General features: G+C 62.7%; 2 protein-coding genes across 6 annotated transcripts; one reads left to right on the top strand and one right to left on the bottom strand.

Moving 5' to 3' along the window:
- Window positions 1-510: 510 nt before the first annotated feature.
- Window positions 511-6,376, bottom strand: PTX4 (pentraxin 4). The gene is given in 5 exon segments (XM_047780985.1): window positions 511-1,406; window positions 1,408-1,807; window positions 3,388-3,688; window positions 3,691-3,993; window positions 4,532-6,376. Coding segments are annotated over 5 exon segments (1,632 nt in total). The 5' UTR covers window positions 4,763-6,376; the 3' UTR covers window positions 511-1,009.
- A 2,148-nt stretch (window positions 6,377-8,524) lies between these two features.
- Window positions 8,525-19,581, top strand: TELO2 (telomere maintenance 2). Of its 5 annotated transcripts, none has more exons than XM_047780980.1 (21): window positions 8,525-8,979; window positions 10,419-10,754; window positions 11,278-11,555; window positions 12,198-12,266; window positions 12,468-12,615; window positions 12,752-12,854; window positions 13,025-13,093; window positions 13,257-13,398; window positions 13,478-13,614; window positions 14,067-14,146; window positions 14,304-14,405; window positions 14,585-14,673; window positions 14,756-14,847; window positions 14,999-15,115; window positions 15,214-15,285; window positions 16,536-16,697; window positions 17,022-17,113; window positions 17,587-17,686; window positions 17,840-17,904; window positions 18,122-18,237; window positions 19,156-19,581. In XM_047780980.1, the coding sequence occupies exons 1-21, from the start codon at window positions 8,654-8,656 to the stop codon at window positions 19,260-19,262; spliced, it is 2,802 nt and encodes a 933-aa protein (XP_047636936.1). In that variant the 5' UTR covers window positions 8,525-8,653; the 3' UTR covers window positions 19,263-19,581. The 5 variants fall into 5 exon arrangements, with proteins under 5 accessions (XP_047636936.1, XP_047636937.1, XP_047636939.1 ...); XM_047780983.1 differs by lacking the exon at window positions 8,525-8,979 and adding an exon at window positions 9,200-9,360; XM_047780982.1 differs by lacking the exon at window positions 8,525-8,979 and adding an exon at window positions 9,200-9,448.
- Window positions 19,582-19,589: the final 8 nt, after the last annotated feature.

The raw sequence follows: 19,589 nt of genomic DNA, 5'->3' as shown, positions 1-19,589 counted from the left end.
CAAGCGAGGCCAGGGATTGAACCTGCAACTTTCTGGATGCTAGTTGGGTTCGTTACCTGCTGCGCCATGATGGGAACATGTGACCCAGCAATTCTAAGGCTCCGTATCCACTGAACAGAAACAGAAGCACAGGTGCACTCAAGGCCCGTGTGAGGCCGAGCACAGCGGCTTCAACCGCAAGCGCCCCCAGCTGGAAACCGCCCACATCTCCACGGCCTCAGGAAGGGAAAGCGCGTCCCTCACAGCAGAACGTCACGCATCACACGAAAGAACGAAGCGCTGACACAGCTCCAGCGCCCCTGAGCCTGGAAAACACGGCCTCAGTGGCGGAAGCAGACCCCGAGGGACACAGGGGCGAGTCTGTTCATACGAGACGTCCAGGACCTGCAAACCCACGGGGACGGAAAGCAGGGCGGTGGGGCGGAGCTGGGGGGGGGGCGCAGAAATGCCCCCAACAGGCAGGGTTTCTGGTCGAGGAGGGAAGAGAGATGCTCTCAAACAGGACAGTGCTGAGGGTTCCACACTCGGCAAATTTACTGGAAGCCTTTGAACTGTATGCTTCAAATGGCTGAATTTCAGGGTGTGCAAATGACATCCCAATACAGCGGCTTTCTGAGCATGGCCCACGTGTCCTTCGCCTGTGTTTCTGAGCAGCTGGCTCCCTTTGCAGCTCCCTTGCTGGAGCCCCCAGGGCAAAGGAACTGCCGCCAGGAAAGGAACCCCCAGCCCTTCTCACGAGAGATGTTGGGACAAGGATCCCCAGAGGGAAACTCTCCCCAGCATGCGGAGAAAGCGCCACAGCAGTTCACGCCAGGAAGACAGGAGTTCTCCAGGAGCTGCACTGCTATTGTCCCAAACCCGTGCCCAGGGGAGAGGCTGAGCTGGAGCCCAGCACTGCCACAGGGTGGGGCGGGCCATGTTGAGATGCCCTCCCAGCACAAAGCAGGGAGTAAGGATGCTGCTCGGTGGGAAGGGATGTGGCCCTGGGGTGCCTGGGGCCCTGCTCTGCCTATGGGCCCTCGCCCGGCCCTGTGGAATGCCCACGTCCCATGTTAGAGGGCAGCCATGCCCAGCCCAGATCAGAGGCAGCAGCCTGTCCCTCGGTCTGGGTGGGCACCCTCTGCAGAGCTGTGCCCACAGTGGGAGCACAGCAGCTGGGGGTGAGGCCTTCTGGACAGAGCGGTAGGCAGGTGCAGTTCAACCTCTGCACGAATCCGCCTACCAGTGCAGCATTGGCCAGCGTCAGGATGGTGCCCATCAGGAGCTCCTTTCCAGTGGCAAGGTTGGAGACCTCCCCAGGGACCAGCACCCGGTCCCATATGGCCAGGCCTGCCATGCTCCCCACAAAGGCCTCAGAGCTGTCAAATCCACCCCCCACGCTATCTTGCTCCTGGCCCAGCACGAGACCCTCCTGGGGGGATCTCGTAGCCCTCCCTGAAGCGGGAGCCGGTGGCCACTAGCCTGCGGTCCACATGGACCCAGTACGTGCCCAGGGCGGACGTACAGATGACACACACGTGGTGCCACCGGCTGTCTAGCAGCGGCTGGAGGGGCAGCTCCCTGAAGTCTGGATCTCCGATCACAAAGTGCATGGAGCCGGGGACCAGGGAGTCGCGGCCGTGCAGAACCAGCTTGTTGTCATTTTCTTTGGTTGCATAGGAGAGGAGGGTGCCCAGGTGGCCGGAGGCCATGCGGACCCAGCTGCAGACGGACAGGGCCCGCAGGCCCGTGAGGAAGCCGGGATGGAGGAAGACGGCGTTTGCAGTGGAGGCGTTCGGGAAGAGGAGCGCGGGGCCCGGGCTGCAAACTAGAAACAGAAGGGGGAATCAGGCCGCCCCGCCTAGGAGAACCTCTGGGCAGGGGGCTGCACCCCCCGTGGCCGACCCGCTTCGGGCACTAAAGGCAAAGGTTGCGTCTCGCTCATCCTCCGGCACTCGGCGCATTTTACAGCCGGGAGCGCTGAGACCAGGCGTGAGCACTGCTCCCCCCAGCAGGGCCTGGATCAGCGTCCTGCGGCTGCCACTACAAATCTGTACGTGCACAGCGCTTGAAACAGCACAAACGCAGCATCTAGTGTCGCAAAGCCTGGAGGGGAGAGGTCCCACGAGGGTCTCTGGGCTTAAATCTCCTTGTGGGCAGGGCTGGCTCCTCCCTCCCACTAACCTGCTGTCCTCACAGCCCTGTCCCCGAGGCGGCCCCTCTCTCTCACCAGGACCCTGTGAAGATTCTGGTCCCTGAGACCATCTGAGGTGACCGCCCACCTCAGAATCCTTCATCACATCAGCCAGCCTCCTGCCACGCAAGGCGACACCCCCACAGGATCTGGGACCAGGACGGGCACATCTCTGGGGGGACCTCATCCTGCTGGCCAGGCTTCCTGCCGGATCTGCCTGACAGGGGCGGGGCACCTGGTCCGAGGTTCCGATGGGAAGGCTGGGGGCAGCCAGGGAATCTGCATTCGAGCCCACTGTGTTCCAGGAGTGGGGGCGTTTGGGGGGCAGCCCCAGTCCTCTCTTCCCCTGGGGGCTCTTGTTCTAACCCAGGGCAGCGGTCCTCACCTGGAGAGGACCGTACACCCAGGTGACATTTGGCCATGTCAGCAGTTTTGGTTGCCACAACCTTGTGGCACACCTGCAGCCCCCCCTTCCTGGTACCCCCCAGGTCAGCCATTTGGCCCTGTCTTAGTGGTGAGGCCCCCAGAACTCTGCAGATGGGGGCCACCTGCTCTACATTAATGGGGCCCCTGGGGCCAGAAAGGGAGCAGCCTGGAAAGCAGAGTCAGAGATAAGTAGGCATCTGGTAGGTGGGGGCCGGGCGCTGCTAAGCACCTTTGGTGCCCCGGACACCCCCCAACGCGGGACTACCCGGCTGCAGAGACCAGGAGTGGCACCGCCGAGAAACCCTCCGCTGGGAGATCAGAAGTGGCAGAGCAGGAGCTCCCTGGCAGCACAGACGCAGGGTCACTGCTATGATGCCGACTTGATCCCTGACCCGGGAACGTCCGCATACTGCAGGCACCCCAAAAAACCCCCAAACAAAGCAAATTTGAATAAAAAGAAAAAAGAACAAAAAAAAAGTGGCAAAGCAGAACCGGCCCTGCAAAGGCACAGGGCCTCTGTGGGTGGGCACAGGCCCCCTGGGGGGCCGCTGAGGCCGGCCTTGCAGAGAGGGTTCCCGCTGGCGATGGCTGAGGATGCCCGAGGGGTCCCGCCAGCCCTAACGAGGGTGATGACCAATCTTTCCTGCTGAGGCAGCACCCACTCAAGTCAGCACTGGGCCGGTTCTTTTCTCCTGGGGTGGAGCGTGAACCCGGAAGAAAGCCATGCAGAGGGGCTGCAAGCGCCAAGGGAGATGGGGAGGCTGGTGGGGAGGGCGGGCTGTGCTTACTCTCTCCTGGGCTCTCGGGGGGCCACACCCGGGGGCTGCCTGGGCCCGGGGGCTCCAGTGTCCCCTGGAGACGGCGAGTGGACTCCAGATGGGCGTCCCCGGGTGCAGGGGGAGCTCCGAGCGCCTGCCCGCCCCCCTGCAGCTGAGGGGAGCTTGGGCTTGAGGGCCTTGGCTGGGCCACGGTCACCCCTGGGGCAGCCACCTGCAGCTGCCCCTCGAGGGCGGCCAGCCTGGCCCCCTGGCTCTGGACGAGGGGCATCAGGCGAGCCAGCGCATCCCGCAGGGCCAGGCCAGGGCCAGGCTGGCGAGGGCACCCCTCTGGGCCTCCTGCTCCCACTCCCGCCGCGCGTTCCCCTCGCCCAGGGTGGCGTCCAAGGCCAGCAGCCTGTGGTCCAGCTTCCGGCTTTTGCGCTGCGTTTTCCACATCCAGGTCTTGAGGTGACCCAGATCGCCCTGCACGACGGCCTGCGATCAGCTGAGCGCCAGAGCCACAGCCTGGTTCTCCTGGGCCAGGTTCTGGAACCGGGCCTCAATGTCAAGAGACGGGCTGTGGTTGCTGGCAACGAGCCGCAGGTGTGCCAGGGTCGCCTCTTGGGACCTCCGAAACTGTGGAGAGGACGCGGGAGTCACGGGACCGGACTCAGGACGGAGCAGCCAGGCGGGTGATCCCCCACCGGCAGAGGCGGGGGGGCCAAGCCCAGGTCCCCGCTGCAGGGGTGAGAGCTCCACGTCCGGCTCCCTCGACCCACCGGTGGACCTGCGGCAGGACGGGGCTTTGTGTGCGTGGCTCAAGGTGGCGAGTGCTGGGTGCAGCCCCTACACACCGGCCACGGGGACCTGCCCGGAGACCTCCCACCCCCATGGCCAGAGGCTGCCGCCTCCCCACCCAGCACCTCTGTAGCGGCACCCCCGCATCTCCCCGACCCCGCCCAGCCTCACACTCAACTGGCTTGTCCTCAGATCGGAGCCCACCAGACTGTGTTCGCTGTTTCAGCGGCAGGTGAAAACATCAGTTGATACAAAGCACTGCAGACTGCAGGCCGAGGGCGCCGAGCTCGGAGCTCCTGGCTGTGTCTCAAACACCTGGCCTTCGGCCACCGTCACTGCAAAAAGATCAACCACCCAAAATGGCAGGTCCACATACCTGCTCTTCTAGTTTCCAGAGGCGCTCAAAAAACGGTTTTCTTTGCCCCGCCGGGCCGGCTTCTTGGGACAAAGCCCCATGGAGAGATACAGGCACAAAAATAAGAAGGAAAGGCAGGCTTTTCCTGCCGGGGCAGCGCATCCTGAGATGGACACGGAGCGGGAGGTGCCGTCTGCCTCGAGCCCCTGCCGCCCCCACGCCCCTCCAAGCTCCCGGCAGTGGTTCCCTCATTCGACCCCGCCTGGGAGTCAGGTCCTTCCTGCCACCTTAATAAAAGGCGCTTGGAGTCCAGGCTGGAGGTTCCCAAGGACACAAGCTTAAAACAGATGCAAACAGTTTCTCTGGAAAATAGCTCTCCTGGGGGCGAGCCCTGGACCAGCTGGCCCAGAGGCAGAGAGGGGCGATTGTTTTAGCAGGAGCGCGCAGACTCATGTTCCCACCAGAAGTGGAAGCAGGACAGGGACCTGGCTGGGGCCACGGAGTCACTGGAGCCAGCTCTGCATTGGAGCCTGAGTGCGAGCTGCAAGTGCTGGAGCCTGTGAAGTGGTCTCTTGCCCTTGGAGAGGGAGAGGCAATGGGACTGGGAGTCACCTGAATTTACTTTGGGGACCAGGTTGTGCTGTGGGCTGAATGGCAGTCCCCCAAAAGATAGGTCGTAGTCTTGCCCTTGGGACCCATGGACGTGAACTTATCAGGAAAAAGGGTCTTGGCAGCTGAGATGAAGACTGTCAAGATGAGGTCATCCTGGATTATCCGTATGAGCCCTGCCTCCAGGGACAAGTGTCCTCATGAGGCAGAGAGAGGACATACATGGGGAGAAGGTGCTGGAAGACAGAGGCTGGGGCTGGGTGATGCTGCCATGACAGCACCAGGAGCTGCAGGAGCTGAGCGAGGCCGGGAGCGCCCTCCCCAGGCGCCTTCATGTCTTTCTTTCTAAAGAAGAATCTAGAGAAAATCATACACATTGTGAAAATTCACTTGGAGTCCCCTGGTGGCACCGCGGGTTCAGGATCCAGCATTCTTGCTGCTGTGGTGAGGGTTTTCTCCCTGGCCAGGGAGCTTTGGAATGCCACGGCCAAGGCTGAAACAAACAAAAACCAAAAATGCCTCAACAGACTCATTTTTAACGGCAATGCTGATCACAGGGTATGGGAGTAAATGTCTACCTCTGAGGGTTCTGCCCGCTTCTGGGAAGCAGCAGCCACAGCCGGGCACCTGCCCCCAGGGAGGGGAGGGAGGGCATTTCCTTAGCTCTGGAATGTCTTTGGCTCTGCCCTTAACGACTACGTGGGCGACAGCATCCTCTCACCCCACCGAAACGCGCTCCCATCTACGGGAGAGAGAAACACCTGCCCAAACGAAACAGGAACCAGCAGACAATGCGGAGGCCCAGGGAAAAGCGCAAAGAAAGGCGTTCTAAGCAACACCCGCAGAAAGACACGAAAAGCTCTGTGTCCACAGGCAAGAAGCAGATGCCACAAAAAAGGGACAATCGGAAAGGAAGAAGGAACAACTGCTCTTGGAAATGCAAACCACAACCGACAAGAAAAGACGAAACACTCACAAAATAAGTAAAAGATAAAATACATATAAGGAAATAACAGAAAAGCTAAAAGGCAAAAAGATGGAAGACAGAATACATAACCTGTGGGACCGACCCATGAAAAGAAAGCTGTAGCGTCAAACTACAGCCAACAGGGAAGAGGCACTCCTGGCACGACTCGGTGGTTAACAAACCCGACCAGCATCCATCCATGAGGCCTCGGGTTCGATCCTGGACTCGCTCAGTGGGTTAAGGATCTGGCGTTGCTGTGGCTGTGGCGTAGGCTGGCAGCTACAGGTCTGATTCGACCCCGAGCCTGGGACCCTCCGTGTGCCGCAGGTGCGGCCCTAAAAGGACAACAACAACAACAAAAATAGGGGAAAACGTCACTAGGAAGATAATCCAAGGAGGGGTCTTGGCCAGGGGCATCCATCATTTCAAGGCCACGTGGAGGACAGGCCTGCGCAGCTGCAGGGCCCTGGAGCCGCCAGAAGAGCCGCCAGGAACGCTCCGATCACAGGCTGAGACATGACCAGCCAAAGAAGCTGCGGACCTCCTGACACAGCCCACCGTGATCTACAGCAAAGAACGCCTCTGCCACACCCAGCAAACTGGGCTCAAGTAAGGCTAAATAAACGGCTTCGATTCTTGCTCCAAAACCTTCAGTAAGCAGCAGCTCTTACTGAAGATGAAGAAAGTGAGCCGGAGGACGTGCCTCCCGAAGCAACGACGCGGATGGAAAATATGGCAAAGGTTACGCCAACATCACCAGGACCAGATTTCTTCAATGAAGGAAAGCAGGGGTTTCTTGATGACTGGAAGCTATGGGAGCAAAACATAGAAAGTCTCATCTTGGGGAGGAGATCCCGTCGTGGCGCAGCGGAACCGAATCCGACTAGGAGCCATGAGGCTGCGGGTTCGATCCCTGGCCTCGCTCAGTGGGTGAAGGATCTGGCGTTGCCGTGAGCTGTGGTGTAGGTTGCAGACGTGGCTCAGATCTGATGTCGCTGTGGCCGTGGTGGAGGCCAGTGGCTACCACTCTGATCAGACCCCTAGCCTAGGAACCTCCATAGGCCTCAGGTGCAGCTCTAAAAAGCAAAAAAAAAAAAAAAAGTCTCATTTTGGAAATGTCCAGGACAAGACCAAGACAAATAAATGGTATGTGTTGAAACTGGGATGTGGTATGGATATAAAGTTAAAAGGAACTGTTTCCTTTTTTAACAAATGGTAGAAGGAGTTCCCTTGTGATGCAGTGAGTTAAGGATCCAGCATTGTCACTGCAGTGGATCAGGGTTCAATCCCTGCACTGGGAAATTCCACATGCTGTGAGTGTGGCCAAAAAAAAAAAAAAAAAAGAATGGTATAAGACTATCTTGGAGCCAATTTTTTTTTTTTTTAAGATTGAGTGGTACCCCAATAAATGAGAATTCGGAATTTTTTAAAAAAAGACCACATGGCAGAAACTCTGGGTCAAAGAAGGGGGGCGACTGACTCCAACTCTCATCTTGCCACGTATCAGACACCACAGCTGAGAAGATCCTAAAATTGTCCAGAGAGAAACACCTGGTCATGTGGAAAGAAATGAGACGTTTCCCCCGAGAAACTGCAGCCTTCTTAGCAGCAGCTGGCTACTGAAGACAGAAGAGAAAATCGTGACATTTTTGAGTGAAGTGATTTTCATTTAAAACTGAGCATCCAGGAGTTTCCACTTTGGCTCAGCAGGTTACAAACCCAGTGAGGATTCGGATTCGATCCCTGGCCCTGCTCAGTGGACCTGGCTCAGATCCTAAGTTGCTGTGGCTGTCTGTGGTGTAGGCTGGCAGCTGTAGCCTGATTCGATCCCTAGCCTGGGAACTTGCATATACCACAGGTGCTCCTCTAAAAAAATAGAAATTAAAAAAAAAAAAAAAAAAAGAGCATCCAGAGTGGTGGGTGAGCTCAGAGGGTCAGAGTGTGGTGCTGATACAATTGTGCGTCTCGCTCAAATGTGACTCCATGTGGAGTAAAGAGTAAAGGCTTAAGAAATACATTCCCTCCCTGTGCACCGGGTCCTGAGGTTACATGGTAGGTAGGATTCAGGAAAATGCCAGGATAGAGGAAAGCAGCAGCTGTGGCAACCAGGAGCGGCCGGGGAAGAATTCACAGAGTCCCAGCAAGGCACCATCCTCCACTCCTCGCTCACTCACAAACATCCAACCCATCCCACTTGCTCGGGAAAACCTTTCCAGGTCAGCTCCTTCTCACCACCTGGTCCACACCTGTCCTCACGCCCGCCACCTCTCTAAGCTTCCTGCACCCGCGGTTGCCCCCTACGGTCCATTCTGCTAACTGCACCCCCGGGTGGACCTTCCAAGAGGAGATGGCCCTTGGTCACGCATTTTCTTCCCCTGCCCGACTTTGTTTAATGGCTATTGCCACCTGATATGTTGCACATGCGCTTTACTTGTCTTCTCGACGTGTGAACAGGAACGTTTGCTTCCTTCTCTGCCCGGGAAGAGGGCCCGCTGGGTGCAGCAGACAATTAGTGTGCGTGGAACGAATGCGTCACAGGTGTCCCCTCCACCACCTTCTGGGCCGAAATGGTACCTCCTCGCGAGGTCTCGCCACACTGCCCCCCAAGGCCGCCAGAGGACGTCCTGCCAAGACGGAAGGTCCCATATCTGCGCTGCGCATTCCGGCAGCCACGAGCACAGCCCTTGAAACGCGGACAGTGCGACCAAGGAACTGAACCGGTGGCCCGTGGTTACCGTGCTGAACGGCGCAGCACCTGTCCCAGGACCTACACACTGCATCCATCCGTAGCCGAAGTCCCCGCAGTTGCCACTGCTTCCCTGCAAAGGCTGAGGCCGAGGGGAGAGCAGGGCCCTGCCTCCGGGCGAGCGGCAAGGCTACACCCGCGGTCGGGGTCAGTAAGCACTGCGGAGGCGCGCAAGTGTGGGGCCGGGAGCGAACGGAGAGAGGGTCGGCGGTCACCGGGGCGCAGAGAAGCGGGGGCCGGGGGAAGGAGGCGGGCGCCGGGGCGCTGGGATCGGCGTCAGCACCCCCCCCCCCCGCCCCGCCGCCGCCAGCGCAGGCGCGGGCGCCGCCGGCCCGCTCGCCTCTTCCGGCTCCCAAGAGTGTCGCCGATTCGTCACGAGCGGCCCAAGGGGGGCGGCGCCACGGGCCCCAAAACTCCAGCGGCGGCTCTTCCCGGGTCCGAGAACCTTTTTATCTGCGCCGCTGCGCCGCGCCGCGAACCGAGCTCGGAGCCAGTGGGCCCTCGGCGGCCGTGGCGAATCGGCGACAGGTCGGCCTGGGCTGAGCGGGCGGGCCCAAGCGCGCCTCCCCCGGGCCCGCTGCCCGCCCCGCTTGGCCGCTGCCCGCCGGGCCGCTAGGTGGGCTCCGGGCGCGCGCCGGGGAGCGGGCGTGGGGAGGGCGATCTCAAGCCGGTCTGCGCCCGGGAGGGGGAGCCGGCGTGGCCCGGGCTGGGCTGGGAGGCCAGGGCCCCTGGGGACGCTTCTTGGGCCCTGATGCAGAGTTACCGACTGGCTGGGTGCACCGGTGCCGGGCGGTTGCCTACTTATTGGCTTCCGTGCTGCAGGGGCGTCCAATCCGACGTTAGTCCTACCTTCCTGCAGATGTTTGGGGGAAGAAGGGAGCTTGGCAAGGGGAACCACAGGTGCATGCACCCGGGAGTTAGACGTGCTAATGAGCCTCCCAGCCAAGCACCGCTAACACTTGGGTTTTGTTTTGTTTTTTCTTTTTATTATTTATTTGTTTATTTTTGTCTTCTTTTTTAGGGCCGCACCTCCGCGGCATATGGAGATCCCCAAGCTAGGGATCCAAACTGTTCTGGGATGCTTACCAGTGTTCCCTCTGCCACCTGCTAGAGGCAAACTAGCACCCCCAGATGTGATATCAAAAGTTGTGTCCAGATGTTCTCTTGTGACCCAGTGGGTTAAGAAATCTGGCATTGTCGCTGCAGCGGCTTGGGTTTCTGCTGTGGTGTGGGTTTGATCCCTGGCCTGGGAACTTCCACGTGACTTGGGTGCAGGCAAAAAAATCATAATAACAGAAATAAAAGATGCCTCCAGACACTGGCATGTGTCCCTGGGGTGAGGGTGCCCTACTGCAGAGAGCACCATGGAGCAGCTTTTGGTGGAAACGGGGGCAGATGCTGGCTGGAGGGGAGGATGCAGCTGGATGATTTCAGGGGTGAGAAGGACCCAGCTCCTCAGGAAACTTAAAACCAGATCGTGGGGGGCGGTGTTCGGAGAGTATGTGAAAAACACTCCCTTCCACTGAGTGCCATGTGCATGGCCGCAGCTCCTTGGACTCACTACGTGCTTCTCCTGTGACCACCAGGATGGATCCCGTTCTCTCTGCCGTCCGGCTCTCTGTCCAGGAGGCTGTTCACGTCCTGTCGTCGTCTGAGGATGGCGGCCACATCTTCTCCACCCTGGGGTCGCTAAAGCGCTATCTTGGTGAAACGGAGAACCCAGCCCTTCCAGAGGAGCAGGAGGAGTTTGCCAGGATCCACTTTCCCACCGTCCTCAGGTGTCTTGTTCGCCGGCTGAGACCCGGCTGGCTGGAGCTGCTGCCCAACCGCCAGCTGGAGCAGCTGTGGGCCAGCTTCTTCCTGACGGGCCCAGCGGACCAGGCCTTCCTGGTGCTGATGGAGGCCATCGAGGATGTGGCCGGGTGAGTGGGGCTGGGTCTGATCGCGGGGTTGCCCGTAACCCCGAAGGGTTTCAAACCAGCGTGTTCTCCAGGTTCCGTGAGACGCTGGCATCACGGGTGGTGATGATAAAACCCGCCTGGCCGTGCACAGACGTGAAAGCAGGTCGCATTAGTCTCTGCGACGGCAAGGCCCCAGCCCTCTGTCCTGCCATGTCCCCGAGGGGGCGGCTGGAGTGTTTGCAGTCTCGGCAGACAGTGGGCTTAGCCTTCTCTTGGGGCCCTTTCCTCCCCCCCGGGGCTCTCAGCCTCGCTGTGAGGCACCGCAGCGGGCCCACTCACTCGGCGCCAGGGCACACGACGGCACGACGGCCCTCGTGGGGCTGAGGCTCTGCGATGCTGCGTCTTCAGCGGTTGCTGCAGGCATTGGCGTGGAGCAGGGTGAGAGGGTGGCCTGTTCAGGGCTTCCGAGCGGGTGCTGTGCTCGGCCCGGCAGGGGCTCATGTCTGCCTGGAAGCCGGGCTGTTTATCCCTGCTCTTGGTTCAGCCCCAGCTTCCGTCTGATGAAGATGGCACGGCTGCTGGCCAGGTTCCTGAGCACGGGCAGGATGGCCGCTGTGTTGGAGGGGCAGTGTCGTCAGCAGGCGGAGCCGGCCTTCCCCCTGCTCCAGGCCACGCTCCTTGCCAAGGTGGTGAGCTTGCCTGATCGCCTGGGCAACCGCCTGCAGCGGGAGAACCTGGCCGAGTTCCTCCCACAGAACTACTTCCCGCTGCTGGGCGAGGAGGTCCTGCGGGTGCTGCAGGGGGTGGTGGACTCGCTCCGAGGTGAGAGCCCTGCTTGCGGCCGTCTGCGCTGGCCGCCGTCCCCTCCCTCCCTCCCTCTCCCGCCTCGCCAGATGTCCGGATCTTGCAGCCTGCGGGCAGGGCCGTCGGCGGGGCTCTTGGTGTCCCATATGGGGCGGCAGAGACCCACCTGTGAAGGTTCTCCTGGCTCCTGGCTGCCTTGGAGGTGGCACGAGCCGTGATCTCTGTGGCCCTTGGCTGGAGTCCGGTGAGGCCTCCCGGGGGGGTGGCTGCTCACGAGCTGACCCCTCATTCAGAATGAGGGCGCGTCCCCGGTCTGGGACCTTACAGTGAAGAGGGTCTGTCCGAAGGGGCCACCGGCCAGGGTCCCCATCTCCCTGTTGTGGGTGGAGGAACTCAGTTCTCGGGCGTCCGGAGGCAGCGCTGGGGACCTACTCCGAGGCTGCTTTTGCGCCTGCGGCTTCCCAGCCCCCCTCTGCTAGTCCTGGTCTCTGGAGCATCAGAAACGGCGGGAGCCAGAGGCCGGGGTGGGGGGCCGGATGGCCCGAGGGGGAGTGTGTCGGGTGGCCGCTGGTGGGCAGGCTGGCCGAGCTTCGCCTTTCCCGGCAGCAAGGCCCTGTCTTCCCGGCAGCTCTACTTACTCCTGCCTCCCTCCCATCCCAGGTGGCTCGGACTGCTCCGTGTCCTTCCTGTCTCAGGTCCTCGGGAAGGCCTGCGTCCTCGGGAGACAGAGTGCGTGCTCCTGTCGGGGGAGAAGCTTGGGCATGGCGGGGGCGGGGGCGGCAGCTGGGGTCCCTTGGTCGAGGAGATGGCCGTGTCCCCTCGTCTGGGCCTGGCCCCGGCCCCAGTGGGCTGATGTCGGCGGCATGACAGGTGGGCAGGGGCCGCAGACACGGGGCGCCTGGGTTCACGACCCCCGCGTGCTTCCCACAGAGGAGATCCTGGGCACGCTGGTGCCCCGACTGACGGTGCTCACCCAGAGCCACTGCCTGTGGCAGCGGGTCTGCTGGCGCCTGGTGGAGCGTGTGCCCGACCGGGCCATGGAGGCCGTGCTGACCGGGCTGGTGGAGGCCGCCCCAGGGTAAGCGGCACGGCGCCCTTCCTGCTGCACGTGCTTCTGTGCGGGAGCACCGGCCGGGCCCCAGGGGTCAGTGAGGGACTGTCCTGGGGGGACGCGGAGCTCACTTGCCCCCTCCCCCGCCGGCTGTGGGTCACAGGCCTCGCGTCCTCTCGCGGCTGCTGGGGAACCTGGTGACCAAGAGCAAGAAGGCCCAGTTTGTGATGACCCGGAAGCTGCTGCTCCTCCGGTTCAGCTGCACGGTGAGGGCGCCGACGTCGGGTGGGCTGCGGCCACCCAGGTCCCGGGACCACTGCGGCAGGCGGGCTGGGCCATCCTCCAGCCCAGACCCGCTCCCACCCCTGGGCTCCCGCGGCTGGCTGGGCGGGCGGTGTCTGCCTGATGGGCAGTGACGGGACCCCGGCTGTCACAGATACCCGTGCTGCAGAGCCTGCTGGGGTACCTGGCCGAGGACAGCCAGCGACGCCCGCTCCTCGTGCAGGTAAGAGACCCTCGGTCCCCTGGGGAGGGGTGCCTGCCTGGGATGGGGGGTGCTGGCCGCAGCCTCCTGGGGGCTGGCGAGGACTGTGGCACCGAGGCCCATGATGTCCTGGGCTGTCGGGGGAGACCGCGGGGCTGGCTGACGGGCGGGCCTGCCACCCCAGGCGCTGAAGGAGCTCCTGGAGACATGGGGCAGCAGCAGCGCCATCCGCCACACGCCCCTGGCACAGCAGAGCTACATCAGCAAGGCCACCCTCATCTGCCTGGCACACCTGCAGGAAGCGGAGCTCCGGGACTGCCGGGCCGGTGAGCAGGTGGGCAGCGAGCAGCCCATCCCCGCCCCGGGCACCCCCAGTGCTCAGTGTGTGCGCATTGGTGCTTCCAGAGTTGCTGGCCAGCCTGATGGCGGGAGTGAAGTGCCGCCTGGACAGCAGCCTGCCCCCTGTGCGCCGCCTGGGCATGATCGTGGCTGAGGTGGCCAGCGCCCGGATCCACCCTGAGGGGCCTCCCCTGAGGTTCCAGGTGAGTGAGGCGGCGCTGCCCTCACTCTTGCCTTGTGCCAGCCCGCCTTCTCAGGTCCTGGCCCGTGGGGTATCTGTACCTTGGCGTCTGTGACTGGGAGGGGCGTGGAGGTGCTTTCCCCTCGCCGGTGCCTGAGCACACGCCCCAGCTGGCTCCTCGGGGGTGTTTGCAAGCAGCTTCCCTGGACGGGCTCTCAGGCTGTCCCGGGCTGTGCGGACGGCAGCCCCTCCTCTCTGCTGGGCCCTCTGGGGTGTCCTTGGAGATGGGGCCGCATCTGCCTTGCCTCAGGGGGATGCCCAGCTCCCCCTGCCTTCAGCCCCCCTTGCCACCCTCTGTGGAGGGGCAGCTCAGACATGTGCTCTGGAAAGGCCAGTGGCCACCAGACTGCAGGAGGTGATGGGAGGGCCTCGGAGGGGCCGGTCCCAGCTGACTCCAGCTCATCTGCGTTGCAGTATGAAGAGGACGACCTGACCCGCGAGATGCTGGCCCTGGCCGCTCCCTGGCCCGTGACCGACAGTCCCTCGGAGGCGGGGTGAGGGTCCCCACCTGGAGCTCCTGCCCGCCTGTCACTCCTGTCCTGTCGTTGCTGAGACGGCTGAGTTGAGGGGTGGGCAGAGGGCACGTCTCCTCAGGAGCCCGGGTCTGGGCCCGAGACCCGCCCCTGAAGACTCCCTCCTCGTTCCCCAAAGCCCGCCTGTGGCTCCCATCCGTGGAGAGGCCCCTGACAACGAGACCACGGCCAGTGGCGGCCCCCAGGCTCAGCCGGAGGGCTCCGACTCTGAGCTGGACAGGTGGGCAGCCCCACGCAGGCGAGCGCAACGGCGCTGGCGGGACCCATCCCGGGCGGCGCCAGCTCCCTCTGCCTCCCATGTGGGACTGAGCCTGGGGGGCTCTGCCGCTCCCAAGGGTTCAGGGACTGGGCATGAGTCCCAGGTGACCGGGGGGCCCTCGTGTCTGCTTCTCCCATCAGTGATGACGAGTTTGTCCCTTACGACATGTCGGGGGACACGGAGCTGAAGTGTGGCAAGGCGCCCGCGTACGTGCGGGATTGCGTGGAAGGTACGAGGCCGTGTCCCGCTTCGCCTCCCCTCGCCTGGGCCCACCGTGGCCGGGGCCCCCTCTCACTCAGGGTTCTGCGCAGCTCTGACCGCATCCGAGGATTGGGAACGCTGGGAGGCGGCCCTGCGGGCCCTCGAGGGGCTGGTGTTCAGGAGCCCGGCTGCCACGCGGGAGGTGAGCGGGTGGGGGCCGGGCTGTCAGGGTTGCGGGAGGTGGACGGTGGCTCGGTGCCCATGGAGCAGAGGGGCTGCGTGTGCCTGGGTGGCGGGGCCTCTGCGGCTGGGAGGAGGAGTGTGCGGCCCGTGCACCCTGACCCCGTGTACAGGTGAGCGTGGAGCTGGCCAAGGTGCTGCTGCACCTGGAGGAGAAGACGGCCGTGGCGGGCTTCGAGGGGCTGCGTCAGAGGGCCCTGGTGGCTGTCACAGTCACAGACCCGGCACGGGTGAGTCCCAGGGCTGACGGTGCCCGCGTTGTGCCCCCGTGTCTGCATGGGGGCCCTGCCCCCGGCTGTGGCCCACAGTGGACTCCATCCGGGTGCAGGTGGCCGAGTACCTGACTGCACAGTTCTACGCCCTCAACTACAGCCTCCGGCAGCGCATGGATATCCTGGACGTGAGTGCCTGGGCCTTGGTCCCACCCACCTTGAGCACGAGCGTGCTGGGGGGCCAGAGGAGGGGCGGCCCCGTGCCAGGCCCTGCAGGGGAGCAGGCGTTTGCCCAAACCTGCCGACCTGAGACCCTGGGCCCTATCCTGTCTTCTTGACACTACATGGGCTGTGGTGGCTGTGTTATTTTACTTTTAATTTTTTTGTCATTTTAGGGCCACACCTGCCACAGATGGAGGTTCCCAGGCTAAGAGTCTAATCGGAGCTGTAGCTGCTGGCCTACACCAGGGCCACAGCCACACCAAATCTGCGCCACGTCTGTGAGCTACACCACAGCTCAGGGCAACGCCAGATCTTTAACCCACTGAGCGAGGCCAGGGATCGAACCTGCATCCTCATGGTGCTGGTCAGACTCATTTCCACTGCGTCATCATGGGCATTCCGTGCGTTATTTTAAATAACAGCTTTGCTGAAGGACACACGCCATGACACTCACATTTAAGATAAGTGTGGAAGAGCCACACAGGGGACTGTTACTTGGCCTTAAGAGGAAGGAAATCCTGACATCATGCTCCGTGAAATAAGCCAGATGCAGAAGGACAGACTTCGTACGATCGCGCTGCTCTGAGGTCCCTGGAGGAGTCAGATTCACGGAGTCAGAATGGGGGAGGCGGGGGGCGGTGAGCGTGTCACGGGACTGCGTTTCAGTTTGGGAGCATGGGGAGATTCTGGAGGTGGTGGCAGCGGCTGCCCAGCAGCTTAGTGGAGCCAGTGCCCGGCCTGTTCACTGCACGGCGGTAGGATGGCAGGCGCTTCCTCACCGTTCACCTGGGGTGGCAGCGACTTGAGAGAGGATTCGGCACTTTGCTGTTCACAGTTGCGTGACATTTGGAGTCACCCTCCCAAGGACCCCGTGACACCTCTCCAGCCCCTGGCCCTGCCGCTGCAGCCTGCTCTGCCCATCCTGGATGCCTCCTAGGGATGAGGTCACACATGTCACCTGCTCAAAGCATCTGTCCCTTTTCCCCATAGGCGGGGCTGGCAGCAGTGGATGGGCTTCGGGCAGAAAAGCTCCCGGGCACCCTCCCCGCCCCCACAAAGCCATTGAGCCTGAGGACTCGGCACTGACTTCCGCGGGGCTCCCAGGGCCTCCCCATGTGTCTGCCCGGCCTCTGAGGGCACACGTTTCCCTGGAACCCTGGGAAGCGCTGTCCTTCCCTGGGGCGACGGCAGCTGTGCGGGCTTCCCTCCCCTCTAGGTCCTGGCTCTGGCTGCCCAGGAGCTGTCGTGGCCTGGGCGCCTCGGGAAGGCCCAGCGGACCTCCTTGGGCCCCAGCCCCCAGCCCAGCAGCACCGCGGCTCCCGCCTGGCAGGCGGTGGTGGAGGAGCGCATCCAAAGCAAGACCCGGCGGTTCTCCAAGGTCAGCCGGGCCCCTCTACACCCAGGGGACGCGGTGGCCTGTGAGGGGAGCGTGTGGGGACAGGCTGCGTGGTGTGACGCTGCTGTGGGGCTGCAGAGGGTGGATGCTGCCCTGCGAGCGTCAGCAGGCCGGCTGGGTGTGTGCTGGGTCAGCGGGTCCAGCTAGGCTGGGCTGAGTCCGCTCCCCTGTGACAGTGGGCCACGTCTGGCTATGTTTGGAGACATTCTCGGTGGTCATGGGGCAGGCCCATCCCTGCTGTGAGGTCCCCAGGATGGCTCTGCTCTGTGCCGAGCGCGGGACCTAACGAGCACGCGGGTTTGGCAGGGCTCTGCTGGGCGGGGACCGGCCGCTGTCCCCAATGAATTCAACGCAGTGGCTGGCTACTTCTTTTTCCCCCTCATTCAGCGTTTCGACAAGTGAGTCTTCTGGAGGCCTGTGATTTGGGGATGGGGCCAGGAGCCCTGGACCGGGGCGGGAGGGCTCCCAGGGTGGGCGTCAAGGTGGGCTGTGGGCAGCACTGGGGTCCGGGCCCCAGTCGTGGTTGTCTGTAGCTTAAATTAAGTGACAGGGAGCCAGGGCCTCCCCCACAGGTGCCGGGCTCATGGCGGGTCCTTGACGCCCGGGGAGCTAGGTGTTGGGATGGTGGGCAGGGCGGGGCCGCGCCTTTGCTGCAGTGACCCTGCTTCCTGACCCAGGCCCGGGTTTGACCAGGTGACCTTGCAAAGTGACCGGGCATGTGTCCCATGCCTTCTCCTTACAGCTCTGGGCACCACCTGGGACAGGAGTGACGAGGGGTGTCCAGGGGCTTGGGGTGCCTTCGGGAGCCCAGGAGGTGGGGAGCTGGCCCCAAGTGCCCGGTCTGCTCCATTTGCTGGGTTCTGTGTTGTAGGCCTCTGGTGACCTTTGACCTGCTGGGAGAGGACCAGCTGGTTCTCGGGAGGCTGGCCCACACCTTAGGGGCCCTGGTGTACCTGGCTGAGAACACCTCGGTGAGTTGGGACGCAGCACCTGACGGCCCGCCTCAGCGTTGGCACTGGCCTTATGTCCCTCTGGGGGCCCCTCCTCGGGACCGGAGCGTGGGACCCAAAGATGGGGTCTGCTTGGTGCTGGGACCCCTGCCCACTGGCTTCTCCTCTTTTTAGGTGGCTGTGCCCATGGGCAAGGCCCTGCTGGAGTTCGTGTGGGTCCTTCGTTTCCATGGCGACGGGTGAGTGGCTGCAGGGTGCGGGGCAGGGAGGACGGGGGTGTCTGAATCCTGCCGGGACGTGGATGGTGGGAGGTTGGTGGTGGCTCCCTGGAGTGGCCAAGAGGCAGCCTGGCAGGGCTCTTCCTCAGCAGGAAGGGACCCAGCCAGCTTTCCCTGGCCCGGGTGGGCAGGCACCAGGCTGGGGCTCCTGGGGCTCAGCCTCCCGCCCTCTCTGCAGGTACGTGCGCCGGGGCTTGCTGTCTGCCATCTCCGCCGTCCTTCTCAGCCTTCCAGCCGAGCGGCTGCTGGCAGACCTGCCGGACGAGCTGCTGGAGACCCGGTCCTGGCTGGCAGGTGGGCATCGGGCCTGGGCTGTGGCGGGAGGCTGGTGTAGCCTGGAGCAGCTCCGCCCGTGTGGGTGTCCCGTGGCAGCCGTGTGTGTGCACTGAGGGTCCCCCAGTGTGGGGTTGGGGACACGGCCACTATAAGGTCACGTCGGGGAGCTCTGTGGGGGGTCGGAGGGAAGATGGCAGACGTGGCAGGTGGAAGGTCCCACTCTCAGCAAGGTCGCAGGAATCACACAGGGCTGATCAGCCTGCTCCTGCACTTCCTCTGGCCACTGCCCTCCATCACACGCGAGTTCTTTTTAAAAAGACTCTGGAAGTTCCCATCGTGGCGCGGCAGAAATGAAGCTGACTAGCATCCATGAGGATGCAGGTTCGATCCCTGGCCTCGATCAGTGGTTAAGGATCCGGCGTCGCTGTAAGCTGTGGTGTAGGTCACAGATGCGGCTTGAATCTGGCATGGCTGTGGCGTAGGTCGGCAGCTGTAGCTCTGATTCGACTCCTAACCTGGGAGTCTCCATATGTTGCCGGTGCGGCCCTAAAAAAAGAAAAAAGAAAAAAGACTCTGTGGCCCTAAGAGCCACTGGAACTACTGTGCCCACGCCCAGCACACTTGAAGGCCTGGTGTTCCAATGGCAGCCTTTCTGTCCTTTTCTGCCGACCCCACTGAGGTCACCCACCAGCCACTCTCGGCCCTGCAGCCCAGCCCCCAGCATGGGCTCTGCTGGGCCCGACTTGTGTCCCATTTAGCAGGATGGCTCAGGGCCTTGGGCTGTAAGTGCAGGTGCCCAACCCACCCCAGCCCGGCTGGTAAGGAGCCCTTTGCTGGCGCCCAGGGCGGTGCTGGTGCCGCGTGGGGCTGCTCAGGAGCTTAAGCCACGCAGGCAGGGGCTGGCCCTCAGCGCTGCTTTTCTTTCTGTCTGGGCAGATGTGGCCGTGAAAGACCCGGACGAGGACTGCAGGCTGCTGGCGGTGAAGGCGCTGCTGCTCCTGGAGAAGCTCCGAGACAAGCTGCTGGCACTGTCCTCTCCTTAGCGCCTGACCTCCACGCCCTCAGGACCCCCCCCCAACTCCACCACTGGAAGTGAGACGGAGGGGAGGCCGGCCTCAGGGGGACGGGCCGGCCGCAGGTACAGCCACGGAGGCCCTGCCCCAGCCCCGCTGCTGCCGCCCCGGGTCCACACAGGGCCCTGGGCTCTGCCCGCACGGACAGGGGCTGGGACTCCAGCAGGGCTGCTGGCGGTGCAGCTCTGGGCTGGGGGCTTCTGAGTGACCTGCCCCAGCCCCTTCCGTCACCCTAAAGCAGAGTACTTTAAAAGCAACGGCGAGGAACAATAAAACACATGCAGCTCTCCACGGGCC

This window comes from Phacochoerus africanus, chromosome 5, assembly GCF_016906955.1.
Source record: "Phacochoerus africanus isolate WHEZ1 chromosome 5, ROS_Pafr_v1, whole genome shotgun sequence".
Classification (NCBI taxonomy): Eukaryota; Metazoa; Chordata; class Mammalia; order Artiodactyla; family Suidae; genus Phacochoerus; species Phacochoerus africanus.
The sequence above is the reverse complement of the archived record's forward strand: the minus strand, read 5'-3'. Positions and strand labels throughout refer to the sequence as shown.